Below are 26,308 nucleotides of genomic sequence, written 5' to 3' on the forward strand. Positions count from 1 at the left end.
AATCTTAGTAATTAATCCACTGCTTCCATATCTGTGCTTGAATCATTTAGTTGGAGCTGGTGCCCTTTCCAGTCCAACTGTAGCATGATGCAGTGATTTGAGTGAATGGCGTGGACTGACAGTGCGAGAGACAGAGGGTGATATGAGAGGCTAATGGAGTTAATATGCTCAGATGGGGAGATAAAGGAAAGGAGAGGTTAGATTGGAGGGACAGACGTTGAAAGATAGCTGAGTTACAGGTATAGGATCTGAATACAGATCTAATTTTGCAGCTGAATGTTTTCTCTATGACTTTATTCCCTCTGCTATCTGCTGCTGCTGCAACTGGTTCATACCTGCAGAGCACTCGAAAATCTATTACTGTCATCCTGCATACATTTAATGTGTAACATTTTGATTTTGTATCTAAAAAAAAAACCTGTAAAAGCTGGCATTTTAATATGGCTAGATATAGTGTTACGTTCATTTTTTCCACACTGAAGTGCTCCACCAACAGGGTGAAATTGCAATGCGTTGTATTGTAGAAACAAAAATAAACGGTGAATGCATTGCATATAGCATGAGTCCTTTTTTGTACTGATTGGATAGGCATTTTGTTTTTGTCCATATAAGGTGGAAAAAGCTCTTGTTTCCTTCTTTCCTGTCTCTGTCTTTGTCATCGCTTACATGCCCTGCCATTCTTTCGCTTGTGCTCTCTCATTTTTTATGTCACTCATGCTCTTTTCATGCCCCCACTCATGAAAGATCCAAGGTCATTTTCATATTGTAGCTGTCGTAGAAAAAAACCCTGACCACAATCATGAAAAATGAAACACCTTCTTTTTCAAATTTTATAAACTGAAAGAAAACATGAATGTATAAACACTTTCAGATCTTATAAATATGAGAACAGCCATTAGCTCTTTATAACAACTGGAAAGAACAGTATTGCTTGTGCTTATGAGAAGATGTGTTTTCATGGGAGTCTGCATACCAATTTTGTAGTATGAAATTGGTATGCATTGAAATGGGCCAATGTTTGTTCATGAGCAACAATCGTTTTTGTTTCTCTCTTGTCAGTTTTTGTGTACACAGAAGCTCTTAATAGTCTGGCCTCTCTCAGTGAACAAACAGGGCATTTTCCTTCCACATGGAGCACAGGGAGCAAAGGTCTCACAAAATTAGAGCAGACAATTCAGAGCTCGACCGTGAAGAGAGAAGAGCAGAATCTAAAATCTATTATTGGCCATAAAATGATAAAACCACTCAAAAAAATATCTCATTACGGTTCTATTTCGTTATTACCAGTGATGGGAATAATGCTGTTATAAATAAACAGCGTTACTAAAGGCGTTACTTTTTTCAGTAACGAGTAATCAAATTAATTACTGTTTCCCCCGTTACAACGCTGTTACCGTTACTGCCCAAAAAATGCGGCGTTACTTCTTCAGACCTCACTGAAGCGGTTTTGGCCCGAACAGGCGCTTCTCTCTCTCTCTCTGTCTCTCTGCCAAAGAGCGGCTGCACTTAGGGGCATAACCAAAGACATAGTAGGGCGAAATGAGACAATCTCCTGGAATCTGGAGCGAGCGAGCAAGAGTGCGCTGTAGAGAGTGGCTGCGCGTGTGTGCGTTTGTGTGACTATCAATGCAGCGTGTGTGAGAGCAAGGCATCCTGATAGCTCTGTGTTGCTGCTCAGTTACTAACTCAGTTACTTTTTGGGAGAAGTAATGAGTAACTATAATTAATTACTTTTTCAAAGTAACGTGCCCAACACTGGTTATTACATAGTATGCTGTAAATACAGACTTCAAAAGCCCAATACTGCACATAATGACACTTGTCTGATTCAGTCTAGCTAAAACCAAAGTGGGGAGTGCAGTATGTATACCTGTTATGTATGTGTTATATTTATGTGTATGCCAGTGTGTGTGTGCCTAAATTTGCCTATGTGTGTGTGTGTCTCCAGCCTGCTTTAATCTCCTCCCATCTGCTGGTGGACCTCCTCTCCCTGTTCTGAGGCCTGCCGTGCCCCGCCCGATCTGCCAAGCCTGACCTCACGATGTGGGAGTCTGTGTGTGTGTGTGTGTGTGTGTGTGTGTGTGTGTGTGTGTGTGTGTGTGTGTGTGTGTGTGTGTGTGTGTGTGTGTGTGTGTGTGTGTGTGTGTGTGTGTGTGGACACTGCTTGATGAGCCTGCTTCCTCATGAAGTAGTGTCATTAAAGCAGAGAGAAGGAGCAAACGGGTGATCGCAGTGATTTGGCAGAGGTTACACAGACTCTGACCTCCAATCAGAGCCCTCGCCTGGCCTCCTCCAGCTCCACTGCAATCACAGAGCAGCAAGTCCACAGGGGCCACACACACACACACACACACACACACACACACACACACACACATACACACACACACACACGCACCAGTTTATCAGCCTCAGGTATGGGCTTGTCAATGCCGTTATCTGTTTATACTGTGGGTGAATATATCAGAAGATTTACATCAACAGGCTGCAGTCAACTTCCAATACTACAAAATGTAGTTATTCATAGCAGTATTAATTAAACAATAATTTCTGTGATAACACTCAGAATTTGGAACAAGCAGGATTGCTGTATTTCTGAAATTAATCTTAAAGAATGAAGAAAGGAGCCAAACAGTAGAATAAAAGTCATCTGCAAAACAGCTGCTACAGCCACACTTTATTTTTTGCTTTTCTCTTAATGTGGTGCACACGTTTTCTTAAAGTAAATGGAAATCATGAAATGACTTGAAAATACTTGAGATCATAATATAGACCAAATTAAATGAAAAGTTTCAATAAACATAGCCTAAAGTAGGTGAGTATTAAAAAGGTCACATTTCTTATGCATCTACATGCCACTGTTTACAATCTAGGTAAATTAGTGAGCCTTTGCTAATCTAGCATGCACTGTGAATAGAAGGTACTGTGAAGTGTGTAATGGCACTGTGAGATTATTGCTCGCAATTCCTAAAGTATCCAAAAAGCCCTAACAGGTAGATGCCTGTGAAATGAACAGGAAGATGTAACAGATGCTGTTAAAACTAAACCCATATTTAATTTATTTTGATTTAACATCATGTCAATCTGTTAATAATGACAGCCTAAACCCTTTAATATGTACTTTACAGTATGTTGTCGAGTTGGAAAAAATACATTTAAGCAAACCTTATATACCTAATAATGCAGAATATTGTTGAAACTTTAAAAAAAATGCTTTCTTGACTGTTAAGTTAAGTAGTGGTTTAGTCACAGTCACAGTATCAATATCATGATCAGATATAGGATTATCTATACTGTATATTGTGACTTTGTTTGCATGGACAATTTAGGATTCCTTAATGTCACAGCAATTTAGACAACTACTGTACACCATCTACATGCTTTGATGTGTCCAAGGGGTATGGGGAAAAGAGGCAAGAGGGGAACAAAGAGAGGGGGAGCGAGAGAGAGAGAGTGAGAATGAATTATAAAGTGTAGAGAATTGAGCACTAAATTGATCTGCAGTGTGTCTGTCCCCAAAGAGGTTGAGGGGCTGTAATGAGAATGGCAGACAAAATGCATACAGGGGCCGTCTCTTCCCCATCTCCATCCCTCTCTGAAAAAAGACAAGTTTGTTTCTCAAGGTGATTGTTGCGGTGATAAGGGAGAGGGTGTTATTAAGGGTGACAGCGGAGGGGCTGAGAGGCAGTGGCTGACTGGATAACCTTGTCCCCATCCCCGCCTCGCTTCCTTCTGCATGAGCATCTCCACCACTGGCCTGCCCTGCCTGCTTGCTCGTCTGAACACAATCTGCTGGCTGGAATTACCTCCCGGCCCCAGGAAAACTAAACATGATTTCTGACCTTTCCTTTCTGTGTTCAACAGTAACCTTTGCTGATCCGCCTACGCTACGAGACCATCGCAACGAGAAAGGGACGTAGTAGATAGGATGTGTGTGTTTTTAAAAAAGGGGAGTGAAGATGAATGTGTATTTAGCTGTATTTATGCATGTATGCATATTTACAAGCGGGCACTGGGGGGAAAGGCAATAACTGCAACATTTGTACAATATCATGAAATCAAATACAGCAACTGTGCAATAATGCTACCTCTGTGAAGCTTAAAATGTCACATTATTGATGTCACCTTCCATATTTTTCTAGTTTTTGATGTTGTATTTGTTTGGCTATAAGGTGTTCCTGTTATTTTATCTACACCTTGTCAGTAGCAGCCTCTTCCATCTGTGTATGTGCTGATTGAGTGTACCACAGAATTTGCAGTATTATAGTATATAGTATTTTTTTTGGGGAAAAAAAGTAATATTAAGCACTGTGTTTGCAGAAATACTGCATCTTTCGACTAGATAAATCCATTCATCATCACTCTGCTTGTGCTTGTTGTTCTTTGCCATGTCAGCAAATTGTATATAAAGTATTATCATTAGTTGTTTGTTAGATAAGGCTAATTGATCTCCACCTACCCAGAGTATTAGCGAATTGTTGTGTGCTACTTCTTCCACTGACTCTGCATAACTCCTACAGCACTCAGCACAATCTGACCCTCAGGAGCAAAGAACATCCCTATAGAAATGATGTCATCATCTCTTTCTCTTTGTTTGTTTGTCTGTTGTCCTCCCACTTTCTCTCCTCCACGTCTGTCTTCCATAAACCTTATTCGCCCGGCCTCCCCTTCAACACAAATCAGTTTGTGCTGATGTGAGGGTAATTTTAAGAGCTTACAGGCAGAGTGACCTGAACATCCCAGGCCTGCTCTGTGGGGTTAGAGGACTGAACTCTGGTCCTGGCAAAGGCCTGTGTATCAGTATTGTTTGTGTAAGAGCACCAGAAGGGATTTGGACAAGGAGTTTGAGCTCTGAATGTGTGATCCACAGCTAGCCTTACCATTGGATTAGCTCACCCTGATCCCCACAACCTCTGAACATGCTCCCCACCATTTCATTATCTCTTCATTTATGCCTAACCAGTCATCAGTAATCTATAGATCCACACGTTTCTGTTTATTTTGCACTTGTTCTCTCTCACTCTGTCTCTTCCTGCACCTTCACTGTCTCAGAACAAATTCTCTTCTTCTACCTCTCTACTCTCACCATCCATCTTTCCTCCCCTCATTTCTCTCCCTCTAACTACTCCTCTCTCCTTCATTCCTCCTCTCTTTTCTAAAGGGGATCAGTGGAGCTTAGAGGTCTTCCTGCTTGCTTTATTACTGAGCTGCTCTGACACGCGGAGCTCGTCTCGTAAGGAAAGGAGAACACCACTGATGTTTAATACATGGACCACTCTGTTGATTTTACGCCAGATAAATTCATCATCAAAAACTGAACGCAGAACAGCAACCAAGCATGTAGCCCTGTTCTCTCAATCTAGATTCCCAATCTTTCTTTCTTTTTTTTTTGTACTCACTCTACATTTAACTTATTGCCTCTCGCTCTGACTCTCTCGCTCTCTCTCTGTTTGTTCCGTCACATCTCAGTGAACTGGAGCAAACCTTTTCATTGTCCTTCAGTTGGAGTAAACACACAAACACAATGCAACACTGCTGCTTGGCCCGAAACACAAAACACAGCACATGAAAAGAAAATTGACCCATTCCATTCAGCATATGTGTACTATGTCTTTGTGTGTGTAAATATGTTACCTATACTGGACATGTCCCTCTGTGTGCACACGTGTTCATCATGTACATCCAACTTCCCACTGTGCATGTGTGTGTTTGCATGAGAGAGAGAGCGTGTGTGTGTGTCTGAGCCGTATGGGTATGTATGTGTTTGCCTGTTTGTCCTCTCTGCGTGGGTGTGTGCGTGGGCGGCGGGCCTGTCTTGATAATACCAGAGCCTGTTTCTAATCCAGGCCTCCTCAGAGTGGGCTGTAGCTCTAGCTGTGCCAGGCAGGCCTGCTGCAACACCAACAGAGCCCCAGCTGACAGTTAGCCTGTTCCTCTCTCTGCTTTCTAGACAATCTCTGAGCTTGAAACTTTAATAATGGATTAGGTTGGGAAATTAGGAGAATGAATATGCAAATAAAAAATATATAGGACTTACATAAAACAATCTCACCTGAGTGTGGAATGTCTCTTCTAAGATGGGCTAAAACACATTGATACAGAATAAAAGAAAATCAAATAAAATCACAGCCAGCAAAAAAATGTAACAAGAAGGGCCGATAGTAATGGTGGAATGCAAACAGGGGTGCTGCTGGTAAAGGGTTTAAGGAAAACCAAAGCGCTTAAAGCTGATTTATCCTGTGTAAGGACGCCAAGCCCTCTAAGGAGGCACTGAACAGCCCTTCAAAAATGAAATATCAGCAGCAGTCAGTGCCAGTCATCAGTGCCATGTGTGATGGAAAATCAATCTATTTCATATCAGAAGACCTGTGAGGAGAAAACGAGAGAGACAGGTCCCTGCTGCCTCCTCGCTGCACCTCTTTAAACGTCTCCCCTACAGAAACATCCCAGGATGGTCTGCGTCATCAATGACGGAGACGTTTGCGGTGCTGGTGGCTCATGGTGAAACGGCTGCTGTTCTGCTAGATTAGATTGGTGATTGGTCATTAATATTCATTTCACAGTGTGTCTTTGTTAGGCGGCAGCAGGGGCTGACGGTTTGGGCGGATTTACTCTACCGTATATTTCCCTTTAATTTTTATCAGAGAGGTGGTTTACTCATATGGCCTCAGTGATGCTTGTGGCTGGTGGTACTGAATCTGTTACTACTTTGTTCATCATATATAATATGAAAGAAAGCTATGAGGATATAAACTGCCCAGTTTTGATCAAATGTCCAAGTGTCATAAAATATTTAGAGGAATTTGTTAGAAGAACATGTTTTACTTCTCTCCTAAGTAAGCTTGGTTGGCCTTGTTTGATGACTGGAGGCAGGCAGTTTCAATTTTTACTGTAACAGTACAGAGACAGTACACTGTTCTAGCCTGGGCCTGTCTGGTCTTAATAACAGCCGAGAGCTGATCCTGGAGGAGCTGAGGTCCAGCAGGTATAAAACCACAGTAACAGGTCTGTCCCTGATGGACAGCAACATGGAGCAGCTGAACTGAACTGTCCTCCCTATAATGAGATTAAGGGACTAATTAGTATGACCTGTGTTGTAGTATGACTATGTGCACTGAGGAATATGTGCCCCCTATCGGACTATAAAGTGTGGCCCCCGAGAGAGCATGCTAGACAGTCTGTCCCTGGTGTTCCTCCCTCCGTTACATTGAAAGGCTAACTGATATTTTTAGCATCTGCTCTTCCAGACCCTTTATGCCGTGCTGAGTTCTAGTCCTGAAATAACAATGGTGGACCAATAAGAATCAGGACAACAAAATTTGGATATTGGTGTGTTTTTTTCAGTGTGAAATAACGGCAGCAATGATTATAGTACCTAGAAATTCCAGACAGCACAATGACATCTTTTCAATCTTTTATTGCAAATAAGAAGCTAAGGCTTGTAAAAGTAGGCCATGAAGGAGAATCAGCAGCACAGTCCATCAGCTAACAGCAGCAAGAGCTGCTAAAGACAGAACCAGATTTTGAGAAATTCAAAGATAATTACAGCGAATTCAGGCCAGCAAATTAGAAACAGGATGAGATATTAGAGAGATCCAAAAAATGAAGACCAGAACCTGCCTCCTTTCCTCCATCCTTGTATCCCCCTTTGGCTTCCTAACCCGTTAAAGTCACTCTAGTGTTTGATTGCCCCTGCGGCGCCACTATGACCTGTTCATTTAAGATGATGTGCAACTCTCAGGTCTGTTCCAGCACTCATTTGTTCCTCAGTGGGGTCCCCACGGCTGGCCAATAAGAGGACCCCATACTGACCAAAGTGCCCTGGGAGCTCTAAAACTGGCCACTCACAACCAAGTAAAGAGACAGCTGAGTGTCATTGTTAATGTGGACACACAGCACCACAATGACAAAATCGATGGAGCTATAAGGGACATCAATCATGACAGCACAAGACCCTTTTGCTTGTCTCACTACCACTCCTCTTATGCTCTCAGTGAATGGTTGAGTAAGAAAGAAAGAATAGAAAGAACTGAAAGAAAGAACGAAAGAAAGAAAGAAAGAAAGAAAGAAAGAAAGAAAGAAAGAAAGAAAAAAGAAAGAAAGAAAGAAAGAAAGAAAGAAAGAAAGAAAGAAAGAAAGAAAGAAAGAAATAATTGAAAGAAAGAAAGAAAGAAAGAAAGAAAGAAAGAAAGAAAGAAAGAAAGAAAGAAAGAAAGAAAGAAAGAAAGAAAGAAAGAAAGAAAGAAAGAAAGAAAGAAAGAAAGAAAGAAAGAAAGAAAAACAAAGAAAGAAACAAACATGGAGGATTGACGGTGATCTTAATTGGCCTTTCCTCCATCCATCTAGAGGGGTTATGCTGTCCTTTGAAGATTGTGTGCATTTGACAGGCAGCCAAGTGGCCAGCCATCCTAATTCACCCAAAACAGGCAGAGGTTTTTAGGTAAAGCCTCAGAAGTGCAGCACGGCAGCTGTATGCAGTTGGCATCGTTTGTGCATTTTCTCTCCCTGCCTCTTTTTCACTTCCAAATCTCCTTCTCCTTCTACCAGGATGACAGCGTTCCTCCTTTAAATAACAAAAAGGCACTTGCTTTGTTGGAAGGGTGACACATGAGATGCACACCAAAAAATAACAGCAAGGTTCATTGTCTCTGCCACTGACTTGAAGGATGCCTCCTCATTCCATTAACATATATGCAGATAGGCAGTGAGTAAATGAAAGCATCCAAAAACGGGAGAGATCAAAGACGACAGAATTAAGGCCAAGTAATGAGGATCTTGGCAAGAACCCTGCAAATTTATTGATTGTTTGGCAAGCTGTATGTGCTCCTGCTCCATTTTTCTGTCCCTCTATACCATTTACTCTCTCTCTCTCGTGTTTCAAATGCACACAAACCGAGGAGTGCCGGCTTTAACTGGGCCTTTGCGAGGCTGTAGTTCCAGTATTGAGCTTAATCACAATTTAATTTACAGCGCAAATATAATGTACTTGGCATAAGGAACAAGAAAAGAGAGATGGGCAGCAGGAAACCCCATCAGAGCCCTCCAATAACGGACTCTTTAATCAACTACAACAGTGCAAAGGCGCATGCAGGATGAGACTAATAGATTTGAACCAGTAACAATTAAAAAAAGAAGCTATAAATTGTGTGAGGTGAGATTCTAGACATTTCCACAAAAACTAAAAGTTAAGACAGGCAGTCGAACCAAGATGACATCTAATCTTAAATACACGTTTAGATTAATTTTTTTCTTCAATATTTGCACAGCTCTGTTTATACTGATAAAACTGTTACCATTAAGTATGCAAGTGCAGTTACATAAGAGTAACAGAATTGAGATGAGTAAAAAAAGAAATAAAGATTGTTGGGTGAAATAATATTGCATTGAGAGCAGTGAAACAGATGAGATCAGAGGGAAAGAATGAAAATAATTAGCCTAGATAAGGCAGATGAAAAGGGGACATGAATAAATGATGAAGAAAAGAAGACAACTACCTCCACGGCTCTCGCTGTCAGCCGGTTTCACCTGGATGGGGCGCGTCATCTGGAGGAGAGAGAAGAAAGAGCAACAGAGGGGTTAGCACTGGTGACTCGGGCTGTCGCGGCTACAACAAGAGGCCACAAACCAGAGGTGCCAAGGTCCTCTCTCCCATACTAATAGCTTCTCTACGATAATGATCAAAGTGCCTTGGCTGGAAAGGAAACCAAAACCCCATCATGCACTTAAGTTGACTTGACACTATAGTGTTTCCGCTGCCTGTTATTCAGTGTAAACAAAACAAACACTGCTCTCGTTCACACATAAAGTAGGATTTGTTCGTGTGTGTGAGTGTGTGCGTGCGCATCTCTATGTCCATGGCAGGTGCATGGAGAGGTTGCAAGGCTGCATATGTGTGTCTTAGTGAGAGCGGCCGAGGCAGTCCTAATAAAAGTGAATCCAGCCACAGGAGGAGAGAGATCAATGCAGGCCTATTGATCCAGGCCCTTGGGTGGTGGAGAGTGTCTGGCTGGGAAGGATTCTCTGGTTAGGAGGCTCACTCTAATCCACTGGACCCTGATAAGAATGGCATTGCCTGGATTAGATGCCTCTGTCATCACAGTCTTTGTGTCACGCTCTCCTCCTTTCCCAATTTTACCTCCCTCTTTTTTCATTATTGTTGTTCAAGCTGAACAATCTTACCAGACTTGGGCCCCGATTTGTTTGGAGGAAAAGTTTGAAAGATGTAGCTGTGATTTACAATACGGTTGTTAAAGCTGTTAAAGCTGTTAAAGCGTTGTTTTTGTTTTTTTTATTTCAACATATGCCTCCTGGTCACACATTAGCACACATTCTGAAGATACATCCACCCACACACATACAATATGCATATGTATGCATATATGTACCATAGCAAAGCATAAAGCTTACAAGATTATTTATGCTCATAGATCTGATGCCCCTGCCCCTCCTCCTCTGATTTAGTCTAAAATATAGATTTACAATAAAACCCACACACGTTTTAATAAAATTGGGGCCCAAACTGACAAAAATGTATAACAACATTACTGAAACATAAAAGCAACCACTTACCACCCTCAGCCATTTACAGTAAACCATTTGTAGCTGCTATTTAAAAAACCTTTTATTGCTTGAAATTATTTCCCATCACTAAGCGTCCCAGTCAAATCCCTGTAAACCATCCATCACTGATATTTGTATATTTTGTTCCATTGTCCTGTCATGTAACTTTTTTCTGTTCAATTCCAGAGCAGGGCTGAAAAGGTCAGATTTAAAGACAGGGCAGTCCAATAAAAGCATGACATGTTCAAGGAGAAACACCATAATGGGATTTTAAAATGTCTTAATAACATGCTGATATATGGGGGAGAGGCCCAGGCCCGATTCATTAAGTGCTAAACGTATCCATTTTCACCTTGAGGAACTGAGTAACCTTCCCTCACTGAAATTATTCCATAAATTTACCCATCGTAAATAATAACTAGCACCGGTTAAGTCTTTGTAGGAAAACAGGGAGGATGTTATGCTTGTGAAGGTTGAGGTTTTAGCTCCTTGTTTCTTGGCTCAATCCCCATACTTCTCCCTCTCCATCTACAAGTGTTTTTTCCCCTTGTACAATAGGAACACAGTAACGACAGTATGCTAATGCCAAGCCACAGGGCGCACTGCTCCACAGCATGTACGGATAGATTACAGAATCAACCGCGACAGTATCGCACACGTGTTCAAAGGAACCTCTGAGACAGGAACACCTCCGAAAGGGGGAAAAAACATCTGAAAGACAAATTCGCAGATATCTTTACAACCCTTTGCTCCTTCACACAACAACACAGGAAATCTTTGAATTTGCCTTTGACATGTCAAATGGACAAAAGATGCCTCCATCCTGCCAGTTGATTTTTGTTCAAATGGATGACGGAAGAGGCCAAATCTGCGTCTGTGTCTTCTCTACCATGCTATGCTGTCTCTACAGGGTGCCTGTGTGTAGGAGGCAGCTCTCTCTAAAGCTAGTTACTGTTCAGCCTCCAACATGCCAGCTTAATGGTCTATTTATTTGCCCAAGAGCAATGCATTATGGTCTTGAACAGTCACTACTGATGGTCTCAGTTTGTTCCATTTCCATTAAACACATCTGAAGAAATTGTGTAATTCCAGTACAAATTAAGTGCACTTTGCAAATCGCATCTGTACCCTTATTCTTACACATGCATAGGCATGGTAACTACTAAGTAAAATGTATTAAGTGCTGCTGTTTCCTAGGAGACTATTCATTAACTTTAGATACGTATTTTCACTCTTTTGTAGGCTGGAGTCAGTAGCTTCTCGACACACCCACAAAGAACTGAGGGATATAGTTACTGTTGTGCTCTCCCCAAATGACAACATGTTTTAATTGATGTTTTTCATTCCTCTATTCATTGAGTCGAGGGAGTGGTTAAGTGAGGCTGTTGGGAACCAGAAGCGGAAACAGGGAAAGATTGTGGAAAAAGACAAGAAATGGATAGAGAGAAAAAACGTGTGAGAGGTGCCTGCAGCACTTTGATAACATTGCTTCACTGTTGAGTGGCGTTGCTACTGCTCTGACTCCACCCTCCTGCCTTTCACTTTCAAACACATGGTGAAAAATAGTAACACAACTTCACTATGCAAACCCTGTATATTCACAAACCAACCACCTACCTCCTTTTGGCACCCCTACTGAAATGTAGTTTGCTTTTTGTGTGACATCAATTATAAATAATGGCCAAGTGATGAAAGCATATTTTAAACCTAAACAGATATATTGCTGGGAAAATGTCTATTCTATAAATTAAGTTGGCTGTCCTGATATTCTGTCTCCTTATCTACCTAGGGATGTGGATGTGACTATCCAGCATCTGAATTTATCTTATAATGTTTAACAAACCGACTATGGCATTCCTAGCATTAATATAATGAAAAAAACATTTTTCTAAATATAAATGCTAGAGATGTTCCCAATCTAAATGTGATATTCAGTGAAGTGCAAATAATTTGTCCCCGGCAACTATTTGTTCATTTGTATTCAGCAGCCCATGAGGAAAACATAGTTTTAGTCCACCGAAAAACACTTTTGATTTTTTTTAAAGGAAATGTTTAGAATGTGTTAGTGGAAAGTGAATGTTGAGATGTGAGGTCTGCCGAGTGATCATGCAGTCAAAAAAATCATTTGACAAGTCTCTTCTGATTTATGGTGCATTCACATGCTGGTGAGAAGTTGTGAACTGCTGTATTCAATGTTGAATAAACACAATAAACAAATATGAATGTGGAGCCTTTGTGAGGCCATCTGAGTGACGAATCTGCAAACATAGTAGTATTAGGTCATTTTGTATCTCAAAGGCCATAACCAGGTTGAAGTAAATGTGAACTGAATGTTATTTGACTCTAACAAGCTTCCCTGATGACTCACAACAACACAATCTTCAGTCTTGTTACTATTCTTCGTCGAGTTGACTTGAAAGTACAAGTTCTAGTCTCTCTGCTTCTCAAACCACAATCTGTGCTGCTCTAAGGGCTCTGACAAATCTATACTTCCATATGCTTTCATTGAGCCACCTCATTTGCACAGTTAAGCATCCAGTCAGTTGAATTAAAGCTCGGAGCAGTGGTATGCTGCTGTTTTATACGGAGGGTGTGATAGTAAGCCTCAGGCCCACAGTGCATAATGTACTGTGCAATAGGCCTAGAATATACACACATCGCTTGTCAGTTTTTCTCTGTTTTTGTCAGCCAGTCTTTAAGACTGATGGTCTGCTATTCTTTGGCTGAAATTGGCTACAAATTGATGTGTCTAATGCCACTATACACTAGAAGACTTTGAAAAGACTTTGAAAAGACACTCGCTCACGTCTAAAGACAATGTGTCATAAGTCATTGAGTTTTTAGTCACAGATTTTGCAAAGACTGGGGATCTTGCAGGGTCACTATTTGCAAGACTACAACTAGATTCATTTTGAGATAATTTCCCATCCTGCTCCTGGTGGTAATTTACAAGAAGAACAAATGTTGAACAATGGAGCAGAAACAGAAGCAGCTTTTGGCCACAACTGCCCGTGTATGTGCAGTGGTTTGTTCTGAAAAACCAGCCAGCTGCAGCAATTTCTGTTCACTTTTTTTCCTTCTCTACTCTATTGTGGTACAAATTGGAGGACACATCAAAGAGGTACTCTTGTTCACTCCACAATTCCACCCGTTTCTTCTCCTTTTCCTCAGAGAACCGATAATTGTTCACGTTCTTGCACCTCCCCAGAGTCACTGCCATGTTTACTATCTACCTGGTTTGCTGCTTTCTGTTTAGTGTTGGAACGAGTGTACCTGTTGTTGACAATGTTCACGTTATTGAACTTCACTATTTCCCTGAGCCAAGACTAAAAACTTCCAATAATATTAAACATGTTGGATTTGATCAGAATATCAAGATGAAAAAAAGACTGACTTAAGACAACTTGGACTGAGTTTTATAAACAACTTACACCAAATGATCAAGATAGCATAAGCGTACCAAACTCTTGTGTTTCATTCCGACTATGAAATTGCTTGAAAAGTTGTTTGGTTTGAGGCTGGCATAAAAGTGACCAATCTTAGATCATATTGTATATGAACACTGCATAGATCCAAGTTTTCTCTGACTTTATCATAACACCAGTAGCCTAGTAAAGTTTGGCCTGACTGGGGAGCAAACGTCTTTCTACTGGAACTATTATTAGCTACAAAAAAGGACCAAAGGCCCTGGGCTCCGGCCACAAAAGACATTCCACTGTCTGATTTCAAATTACACTGAGCAAGTCAAGGAACTGTAGTCAGGACTTGGCCTGTTAGTAGTGAGGAAGATTTAAAGACTACTGTTGGCACTATCTATGGCAGTAATTAGTTCATGACTAGTAGAGTTTAGCAGGATAGAGCAGTACGGAGTCCCAAACTCTACAGTGCTGAAACCCCACAGAGGACCAGTAGCTAGAAAATAATACTGCCTTGGAAAGGGTTTCAAAGACCTGGTGCCATTCCAAGCCCCAAACTTTGCTTGTTTCTGACTTTAATATTATCCAAAAAATTAACATCCAATAGAGGGGAAAGCAGTACTTCGGAATAAAACTGCAATAAATCATGTCCTGGTTTTGCAGAGGCTCTAAAAGTACTTTTACAACAGTTATGCAACAGCTCTTGCTTGTAGTACTTGCAAGAAAATAACTCTAATAGCTGCACAATATGTGTGAGGTCTTCTTGCTTTCATTCAGGTTTTATATAGAGTAATGTTTGTCCTGGGATCATTAATACATATTAGTGGGCCATCAAAGCTCATGTTGCTGCACTGCTCAGTAACAGGGGCATAAACAGTCCCCTTCTGACTGGTTCCGTCTCTACTGATATAATTAATATTTCCAATTATTGATCTGAGCAAGTGCTGAGTGGTGACTGTCCGGGGGCCCCAGCTTCAGCTAATAAATCTACTGTATACAGTAGGGAGGAGACAGAGAGAGTAGGGGAGAGAGAGACAGTGAGAGAGAAGAGCCATGGTGTAATGATTTACAGTTATGAAGTGCTTCATTGCAATCGCAATAATTGTTCATTAACAATAAAAAATGTACAAATTACAAGTGAAGATCTAATTTAAAGGCTTACTCGAGCTTAGTAATGAACTGTTTCTTGATATTGTAAATCAACTGGATATGAAAAGACATCTCACTACTTTTACAAGAAAATGTGTTGGCATCACGGTGCATTTTTCAACAGAACAATATACATTTTTCAGCTAATGAAACACTGCAACAATATTATAAGTCTTTGAAATTAATGTGTACCAGAGATTTGCTTCTGTTTATTTATTTATTTATCACCAGAAAGTAAATTACACACAATAATATGTGCATGTCACTACATGTTCCCCCATATAGGGAAGTCTTGCCTTTACTTGGCATTTTCTTTGGTTTCTCAGGTTTCTCTCATCCACACACACATACTGTATGCATACAGATTATTTTTGACTAGAAATTGGTTGTTTTGTCCAAACAACAGTCCAAAACCCAAAGACATTGATGATTAAACAACTCAAAGCACATTTGAGTTCTTTGAATACTGACAATGACCTTTGATGGGTTGTTTGGTTTGATCACTGACACCATTGGTTGAAGACAGCACTCGCAGACTTCCCTAGAGTACAGCCTGATGAGCAAGTGAGTGTTGAGCAGTTGTGAGCTCGTAGTGAGCTCATACTCATCACAGCCCTTTGCTCACAGAGCTGAAATGTTTTCATGCGCCTGGTTTTTATGTGAGCGGGTTTTGAAATAAATAATAGCCATACAATTCACTCTATGAGTGTGCATAAGTGTGTGTGTGTGTGTGTGTGTGTGTGTGTGTGTGTGTGTGTGTGTGTGTGTGTGTGTGTGTGTGTGTGCATTTTTAACTGAGTCATTACTGCACTTTTGAACAAAGTATGACCATTGATGTACTCATGCTGCAGCTGCCCTGCTCGTGCATAAATATAGTGAATCTATGTGAGCATGTTCATCTATGTGCTTGAGTGCATATAGAAGAATGTTTGTGCAAGTGATTTATAATTTATCCACATGTGAAAATGTGCTGGCGGCGGCAGTGTGGTGGTCCTGATAAGAAGCATCAGTCAGAGCTGAGGAGATGGCAGCTACTATAAGCTTTGGGATTCCTATCAGAACCAACAGGATTTAGAGCTTGAGGCGCTGACATGGACTGACAGACACCTGCAGACCTCAGCTAGTCGCTATCACATTTATACATATAAAAAGTTATATTCCATACTGCTGTATCAGTTTTGACTAAAAAACAAAATATGTGGGTTTAATTCTATAAAAGTTCACAGACAAAAATGCTCTTGTTTAGAACTTTTATTTGTGTAGTTATTATGTGCAAGTAAGTCTTTTTTTTTTTATTTTATTTTTTTTTTTTAAAGCTGAATAGCTCCTTTTGGAACACAACTGTTGATATCCATCTGTTACATTGAATGCCTCTTGAAATGCACCAATTAGCAATGAGGCCACAGCTAACTCACAACGTGCGATCTGTAGTACCATTACTAGTAGCACCACTACAACATCCCTGATTAAGACCATTAGACCTTCTGTTGTCTGATGCCATCCAAGTTCCTGTTTATCTCTTCCCCCAAAACACTAACTGCCTCCCAGAAACAGCCTGAAGTCCATCTACAGAATGCTTTCCAAAAGGCTTTCCAACCCTCTCTATTATCATAGCTTCACTAGCTGAAGTGGTTGGCCAGCTGTCTGACTGCTACAGCCCTCATTACACAGACAGCAGACCTCAGCTCTCATCAAGATTTCATGAAGGTGAATGTCACACATCAAAACCACCTAATTTGTGGTGCCCCATGACTCAGCAGACAGAGTTAGGTGGCATGAGACTGTGTTGGCGCTCATCAAACTCTTTATTACTTCTGTATAGACTCTGATCAACTCAAAATATCATATAAATATCTCTACACCTCTGTGTTTGCTTATCGGCCCCAACCCTACACACAGTCACTGTCACTCGCTCACACCATGCTGTCTAGTTGATTATGTCTTCCTGTCTTGTGGAGTATAAGCTCTCTACTAGTATTTGTATAAGAGACTCTGAGTCCTAAAAGACTTGTGCAGTGGACTAGGGTATGTGGGTGACAGAAACAGTGTGCAATCATGAGGGGGAGTAGATAGGGGGATTGAGCTAATGCCTAAATCCTGTCCTACTGAGTCTGTAGCGGGGCGTCCAAAAGATAAAGAGAAACAGAGGGAGAGAGGAGTAAGAGACTGAGAGAGATGGAGAAGAAGGGGGAGGAAAATGATCTTAGAGAAGTGACAGAAAAAAAGAAGAAACTAATGAAAAGATGCTAAAGAAGATGTAGAGACTGAGAAGAGAAGACTTCCTGACTTATGAGCCACACTTTGGTTATCAGGGGAAGGGCATCACTCCCAGACATCTTTGGCACGGCCGCTTTTCAAGCCCAGAGAGCTATTGACATGGTGTGTTACTGTAATGCGTGAAGCAGTGGGAGACTCATTGTAAATCTGTGTCAACAAATGCTGGAGCAGCAGCAAGCTCAATCTCTCTCTCTCTCTCCCTCTCTCCCTCTCTCTCTCTATCTCTCTCTCTCTCTCTCTCTCTCTCTCTCTCTCTCTCTCCCTCTCTGTCTGCCTCGCTTTGCCTCTCTCTTGCATTTACCAACCTATCTAATGAATCTTATCTGCACAGCACACTGGAGGCTTAAGCATTTGGTGGGCTCACATCTCTCCCACACACACAGACACTCTCTCTCTCTTTCTTATTCTGTGCGCTGTTTGATGTGGTTTATGCTCTTCAGTTCATTTTGAGGAACTGTCCTTAGAAAGATAAGATCGTGACGACAGACCCAACCCAGTGGCTTCAGAAGGGCAACATCATGCCAATCCCAGCATGTGCCACAGCAAGAGTCCGGAGCAAGCAGGAAGTAACGAAATGGCAGAGGATATGGTCCGTGACAGAATTACAGATCTAGAGTTGTGTGAGGCTTTAATGCTTAAAGGTGCCCTTATGCACCGACACCATGTTCCCTATCTGGCTACTGCCTTGATATTTGCTTTGAAGATTACGTCCTCCCTGACAGTCAGTGAGTTGCTGCTATGGTAATGATGTAGGATATCACGCAAAGCATGTAGGCACACCGTTACAGGTGCACATAGGGCTAGGTGACATGACCTGAAATTTGAACTGTACAATTCACAGAAAGTCATGGAATATGACCGAGTAACTTTTATTTGACATATTTAGTAATTAAGCCCCTTTTCAACCTTTGTTTGCTAAAACAGAAATTTAAAGTACAAATAAGCTGTAATTTGAGTATATACTTATAGCCTAATCAGCAGGATATTTTATGGTATAGAAATGCTTGTGTAATGTTCACTGGACAAGTGTGTGAGTGTTTTCTCTGAGTGTGTTTTCTGTTACTCCTTTCTCAACCTTGTACTCGTCATATATGACACATTGCAATGAGTGCCCACACAAATGATTTGGCATTCTTTATCTATATCGGTGCCCCTGGCTGCAACTTGTCAAACATTTGAGTTGTTTGAGTTTGACTGGACATGCACGGTTAATAACATGGCTTAAAACTAGTAGGTGGACCAATACCGTCTTATCCTTTTTGGAAAGAGGCCACACACATGACACAAGCACATTGATTGGCTGTTTGTACTTCTGATGAGATTCATTGCTGTACTTTCAGGTGTATTAAAGGCTAATTCACTAAATGTACCAACGTGACATACTGTATATTGAATCAGTAAGACATTCATAATGTTGGTTTCGGGAAATGTTCTGTTTGTAAGTGCCCTCATGCAACTGAACACACTCATACAGGCTTATATATGTACACACACACACACACACACACACACACACACACACACACACACACACACCCCTAGCTGCATGTTTCCTTTACCCTCTGAGTTGAGCCCAGTATGCTCCGACTGCTGTCACAGCAACTCCAGGATTGTGACAGATTATGGCCTGCTGCCCTGACCAATAGCAGCCAAGAAGTGTTGCCTGCCCACTGACTCATAATTCTTGGCATACCAATGCCAAGTTGACGTTTCTTTAATGGTCCCTAGACCTCCAGTAGGCATCCTTGTCCTGTGCACTATGATTGCCTATTAGCAATTCACCAGCACTTGCACTTTTCTAGCCCACCCCCGCCCCCGACCCTCTATGCCACCCCTCATAGATGGGGGGTGGGGGTGAGGAGGACCAAGAGAGGAAGAGGAAAGAGGAGGATAGAGATAGATGGAAGGATGGGGATAGATAGGGACGCAGCCAAGCATGTTGGCATTGGAATGGAGGGAGGTCTGAGGGGTGCCGGGAAGAGGGAGATGGACAATATAGAGTAAAACCTATGTCAGAAATGTGAATACTGCACTCATCTACTAACTGCATTTTGTCAAAAATGTCTCCCTTTACTCTTTCTCTTTTCTTTCCTTTCTTTCCTTTCAGTGCACTCTACGCACCTTCTTTCCTAAATGCTGTTGTCTGCTATGATACTCCACTGGTAGACTTCTCCATTTGGTCTCATTAACCGGCCACATCTGCCACAGCTACAGATCAGTATGACATACTGGTTATTAATGACAGGATGATCGACCATTTGTTATCCTATAGGACCATTATCAAGTTGCCTAGTACATGTGTATGTTTGTGTGTGTGTGTGTGTGTGTGTGTGTGTGTGTGTGTGTGTGTGTGTGCGCGTGTCTATCAAAGGGGGCATTGCAAGAAGGAAACAGAGCTCACAGGATCGACAGGGCCAGCCTGCTCTGTCCATCTGCTCTGAGCTTCATTCACAGCATATCAATACCCCATGTCTCATACACACAAGCACACGAACACGCACAGTATTCTGTCACCTGTGACTTCTGCTGGTCCCATCACTCTCGCACCACTCCAGCCCTTGGCTGTAAAACCTGCTTATGTTTCATTCTGACACTTAGAGAAAATCCCTGCTTGTCTATAAGCACATTCAGCATCAAACAAAAGGGACAGGCCTGTCTTCTAGCCCTGCCTCTCGTCTCCACCTCCTCCTCTTCTCAAGTCTGACGCTGAAAGACAGTGAAATTGTTTGCTAAATAAACTAGAAAACCCCTCTCACTGTGTCTGGTTCAACCTTGAACTGCACAGAACCTGAGGGCCAGACAAACAGCACACCAGCCTGACCTCTCACCATTCTCCCAATCTGCAGCAAACACACTCTGACGAAGTGAGAACAAGAAGCACTGGAGCGGAAAACACATTGGAAGTGTCTCGGCCAGCTCCCACTCCTCACTGCCTACCAAGGCCTTGGGTGGCTTATTTCATTGGTAGGGCTTGGAGTGGGTGAGTGGATGTGGTTTGGCACAATGTTTTGTCTGCCTGTTAACGTCTAAATTTGGTCAGAATTTGAAGTGCAAAGGGAATAAATGAAGTTGCGTCTTACATGCATTTATTCAAAAACATTTGCAACCATGGCGATCGAGTTGTTGCAGGATGCACTTACACTGCAGAGTAACCTACAGTTTGAGACAGTATGGGAGGGATATGTGTCTTACAATAGAAGAGTAAAGTGTATTTCAGAGGCTCAAGATATACAGAATGTGACCGCTACAACACAAATTCACATGTATGCTGTGCACCTCCAACTGACTGTTTTTCGCTATGTTCCTTAAAAAGTCTGGCCCAGTCTAAATAGATCCGGATAGAGTTCTTATCTATTGTTGTAACACTTTGTGGGTCAATATGTCTTATAATGAAGTGGCTCTAAGAGAACTCACTATCAGCTCTCATCACATGGTGCGTCACCATCTTCAGGTCTATTTTGAACTGTTTCTGACTGTTCTTGAGCATCTTTCAGATTATATCTTTTAAAAATAACTAAAAGTCATTAATGTGCATCTGTTTGTCCAAAATTATGGACCCAGGAGGAGAACAGTAAAAGATCCCCCACGCTAATATACAGTGAGAGAAAGGCCAGTTATGTGGTGCAAATGCTTCATATGCAAATACTACACAACACCCGGTCACCCTCACCACTATCCTGATACCATATCCTACTCCATTTTTACAGCAGAATCCTTGACAACCCACGACCTCACCTGCCCCAGGTACCTCCCACCACCCAGGGACATTTGTATGCATGCATGTATTCATGAGGGCATGTTAAATTTAAAATATGTTTTCACTGATATACAGCTAATGCAGGCCAAGGAGAGAGATGACAGACAGAGAGTGAGAGAGGGAGGCTCAATGCTCTCTCTATGAACTCCACTTAAATCACACTCAGAGGCTTCCTACACTTACACATTATTAATTTATTCATTTTAATGATGTTCATTTGAACACATTTGTCTAACAATTAAGACTTAAAGGTTTAATGTCTACAATATAGGACCTTAAATCCTGCTGAAATTACATTTGGGATATGAGATTAATTCTATCGTTCTATTCGCTCCTGCTCAGCTCTGCAGTCGGGAGGTGGATGTTGTGTGTGTCGTTTCATGGGGTGAGGATTGTTTTCCTCAATTCTTTGGCTCTGAGGGCAGTACTGGGAGCTCTAATGGCTTGTTCACACTCTCTGTTTTGCATTATTTCCTAACTGCAAATACCAAGGGGCCATGTCACAGAGAGAGCACTTAACAGTGTAGCCTACATAGTACACTCAAGCATGGACAGAAACACGCATACACAGACACCAAAGATTGAACAGAAAGCATGCACACACCAACACTCACAGGACATAGGGGGGCTCCTAGCTCAGGGGGAGGAGGGGGGTCACACAGGGAGTGCTTTATTTGCTCTCAGACTATGCCACCCACGGGGATCAGCCAATACACTGTACAGTACTTATTTCAAAGTACAGAGGACAGAGAAAAAGAGAGAAATACGAGAGAAGAAAGCAGAGAAAATGGAAAGGGCCAAAGAAACATTTTTTTTCTTCATAGTTCATCTTCATCTTGGTGCCCTGTCCCAAACCCCAGTTCATGAAATAAGTCCTGCTGAAAATCAATGGCAGTCCGAGCCGTGTAAAGGTCAGCCATTCAGCAGCGCTGGCCTTGGTGGACTAGTCAAGCCCAGGCTTGTACTGTGAAGCTCAGCTAAGTAGAATTAATGGGGGGATCGATTATTCTGCACACAACTTAAATTGAACTAAGCAGAGAATCATTTTAGGGCAGGAACTGTACCATGACGTAGAATGAGATGCATTTGCCACATAGTCAACCCCAGAACTCATTTAGCACGCACAAAGTAAAGAGCGGGAATAAAAAAAAAAGAGATTATTAAATAAAGGATCTCACATTCTCTCTCCATCTTCACTCCATCTCTCCTCTTGTGCTCTCTTCAATTTCAGTTCACCCTCTGTACAGTAACCTCCTGTTAATACCCTGAACACACCCGGGACTGAACTCATAGATTTGATACATAGAAGCACTTTTCCTCTTTTCTCTTCCCACCCCACTCACTTTCTTTCCCCCTACCTTTTTTTTTTTTTTTCATGTCACCTCCGGCACCTCATTCTTCTTGTATTTTTCCCTTGTTTAAGACAAAATCAATATGGAACCGGAGGAGACAAATCAACGAATGGTGGCACTGCAGGGGGAGGCCCAGCAGGCTCCCACCTCACTGGTCACATGTTCCCTGCTCGCTTGCTCTGTGGAATGGGGGAGGGGGAGGGTAAGTGAAGGAAGGGGTGGGCGGATGCGGTGGAAGTAAAGATGTAAGGTTTGACTTATGGAAGGATTAAATGATAAGAGACCAAAGGGCTGGAGAGGGATGAAAGGGAGCTGGTGAGGGATGAAACAACGCTCCAATGGGAGGGCATATGGAAGGAGAAATGAATGGAGAGAGGGATGACAGAAAGAGAGGAGAGGAGTAAGCAACAGCGGGGGGTGGTGGTGGTGATGGTGATGGTCGTGGTGGTGGAGTGGGGGGGGGGGGTGTATCATGGAAAATTCTGCTCCAGTGACTGGAGTGAAGAACGGGAGCCCTCATCTATAATGTATATCATGGATCCGTGAGAGATTTTCATACATATAAAATGGAGCAGCACCAGGAAGTGTCTCGCTGCCACTGCACAGTCGAGAATCGCCCGTGGGGGCAATTTCAATATTCTGTTCTGTTTGTACTTCCATACTGTTAATTCACATATACCCCTGTGTTCCCTAGCATTGCTTCAAACTGTGTAAGTCAAAAAGGATTAAAAGACTCCATGACTATATGTAAATACATTTTATTCAAGATTATTCAAATACCTCCACGACGAGAGAAGGCGGTCTTTGCGTATTTAACCTTTTCTCTACACTTAAATAGAGTGTGCTCAATTCTCACAACCTAGAAAAAACGGTCATCTTCATTTAGAATAGCTAGAATTTCACAATTTTCTAAAACACTACAGACAACAGATTATATATAGTACTTACAGTCCATTTTTTAAGCCCTTGTCTCTTCTTCTGGTCATTTCTTTCTTTCTAAGCAGCTTGGACAGCAAACATAGGCATCATGAGGGAATCGGGAAAAAATGAAATAAATAAACATGACAAGTGGCCACTTAGCCACAGCCTCCCTCATTGAAACCTGATGAGGGCCTTGTCTCAGCTAACTTCAACAAACGCTAAGTGACATGCTTAAGTGGGTTCAGGTTGCGCATCCGGGGTAATTCAGTAAAAATACAAATGAGGCTGGCTGGGAAAACAGATCACTATGCACTCATTCAAAATAGAAGAAGAGAGCAAAAGGAGGGACCAGGGAGAGAGAGAAAGACTTTCATTTCTTTACTCTGTCCTTCAGAGGATTCTCCTGGCCTCACATCGACCGTCTGGCACACACACACACACACACACACACACACACACACACACACACACACACACACACACACACACACACACACACACACACAACACACACACACACACACACACACACACACACACACACACACACACACACACACACGGACGCAGCCCTTGCCCAGCCATAAACAGCACTATATAGACCCGGTGATTTCCCTCATTGGGAATCGATAACAAATAACCTCACTTTTCACTGCCCATTATGGTTGGTGTCGACCATACCCAGTCGTCTTTATCTGCACACTGGTGTCTCTCTTGACCTTGGGCTCTCCACTCTCCTCTCTCTCTCTGCTCCCCAGGTAGATTTCAAGCAGAGGGTTTGGTCCTGGTTTTTGGAAAGGTTCAAATTGAGCCCTATGGGAGTGAGGAGCAGGGAGCAGCCATCTCCCATGACAGATCAATGGTAGGTCTCACCACAGGGCAGAGGGCCAGCGACTCGCACAACCTGCTAATAGAATCCCAATGTCATTGCTGACACTACATCGTCAGGGCTGCTGGAGGTTAGCCTGAGGTAGGACTGTAGGAAAGCTACGGTTTAAAATGCCTTCAAGGTGTCCATGTTTTACCATACACATGGCACAGTACAGAGCCATGTGTGCTTGTATGTGGAGGAGAGAATTTTTGTTCTAAGGATGTTGTTACAAGGTTAAGTGTGTTCATGTGCAGCATATTAGCCACATTTAACTTCCAAATTCAAATGATATGATACTGCACAAAAGCCCTATCAATCAATTAATCAATCAATCAGACTATAGCACAGGTGCTATAACTGGCACTCCTAGTGCAAGAAGATGAAGAGAGTTAAAAATAAATTAAAAAAAAAACATTTAAATGAATAAAGTATAATACAATACAACTAAAAATAAGAGGTAAAAAATAACAGTAAGAAAGTCAAAATTAGACCAGACCCTAAGAACAACAAAGAGACAACTACCAGAAGACCAGAGGGATCTAGTTGGTACAAAACTTAAAACCATGTCAGACAATTCATCTGGAGCGAGACCATTTATTGATTTGTAGACAAATAAAAGTGTCATGAAATAACATTTAAAACTAACAGGTAGCCAGTTCAGTGATTTTAAAGCAAGTGTCATGTGTGCCATCATTCTAGTCCTGGTTGACCCAGGAGCAACTGAATTTTAATCTATGGCTCTTTTTTTGACAGACCAGAAAGGAGAGTGTTACAATAATCCAGCCTACTAGTGATAAAAGCCTGCACTAGTTTCTCAGTGTTGGCCTGATAGAGAAATGGACGCACTCTGGCAGATTTGGTCACATTCCGGATGTGGGTATTAAAGGTCAAATAGGATGGCACCTAGGTTTTAAGTCTGGCGCCTGGGACTGCGTGCCAGTGACTTCAATTTAGAGGTCAGTTTCTCTCTCTGAGCATTTGCTCCAATGATGAGTTCCTCTGTTTTATTCTAGTTGAGCTGAAGGAAGTTCTGAGCCATCCAAGCATTCATTTCTAAAATACACTTGTGGAGGGCATCTATAGGGTTCATCTCATCATTTGTCTCAAGACACAGCAATATAGAGTGGACTATCATCGGCATAACTGTTAAAATTGATGACATGTCTCTTGATGGCACTGCCAAGGGGCAAAATATAAAGACCGAAAAGGACTGGACAGAGGATCGAACCTTGTGGTATGCCACAGTTGATGACATATTTATTAGAGGGGTTTTTGTCAAATGGTAGAAAAATTCTTTACCTGTAAGGTAAGATGTAAACCACTTAAGAACAGTGCCAGAAAGGACCACAAATGTATGTAGTCTCTCTATGAGAATATTACATCACTACCCTCCCTTCTATCTCTCTGGTCTCTCACAGGCCCTGGCTCTCTCTACCAACTAAATTCAGGCACTTGCCTTCTCTCCTTTTGCATTTTTTAAATTCCTTCTCGCTTTTCAGTTCAAAGATACAGCAGCAATTTTCTTAGCAGAGAAACCCATGATTCATAGCACAAATAATTTCATATGTTCCACTTACAGACAGGCTGCACTGGCTGTTAAGCCGCTATAAACACACACACTCACACAGATGTATGAGTGAGCGATGAGTGCAGGGAAAATCTTGGTCACCAGAGGAAACATGTCTCAGAGAGTCTTTAGAGCTCCTGATGAAGATGAAGAGAGGATTTAGACCTTTGCATATTTTAGTCCCACTTTTACTGTCTTGATGTTCTGTACTGTGTGTGTCACACATACCCAGTATAGCACCAAGTACAGTATACAGTACAGCACTTCACTGTCGCTCTTCTTTTACAGGTTTTTTCAACACTCACACTGAAACTTTTTGCAGCTATAGACACACATTTCAAAAACATCTCCTATCACGTAGAGATCAATTCTATCAACTTTAGTAACTCTCTGACCCATCTATGCCCACCCTGCCGTCCTCCTGTCAGTGGGAGTCAT

The 26,308-nt window shown here is 41.9% G+C and overlaps 1 protein-coding gene across 34 annotated transcripts in view; it reads right to left on the reverse strand.

Annotated features, from left to right (window-relative positions):
- The window catches only part of celf5a (cugbp, Elav-like family member 5a), a 183,141-nt gene that overhangs the window by 66,791 nt on the left and 90,042 nt on the right, over positions 1-26,308 (reverse strand). For 19 of the 34 annotated variants that reach the window (XM_062423601.1, XM_062423587.1, XM_062423599.1 and 16 more), the window contains exon 3: positions 9,495-9,543. In XM_062423601.1, the coding sequence (XP_062279585.1) occupies positions 9,495-9,543 (49 nt within the window). Of the gene's footprint in view, positions 1-9,491; positions 9,544-26,308 lie in introns of all 34 variants that reach the window. The other 15 variants (XM_062423568.1, XM_062423578.1, XM_062423591.1 and 12 more) reach the window with 1 other exon arrangement.

This window comes from Scomber scombrus, chromosome 8, assembly GCF_963691925.1.
Source record: "Scomber scombrus chromosome 8, fScoSco1.1, whole genome shotgun sequence".
NCBI classification, from domain to species: domain Eukaryota; kingdom Metazoa; phylum Chordata; class Actinopteri; order Scombriformes; family Scombridae; genus Scomber; species Scomber scombrus.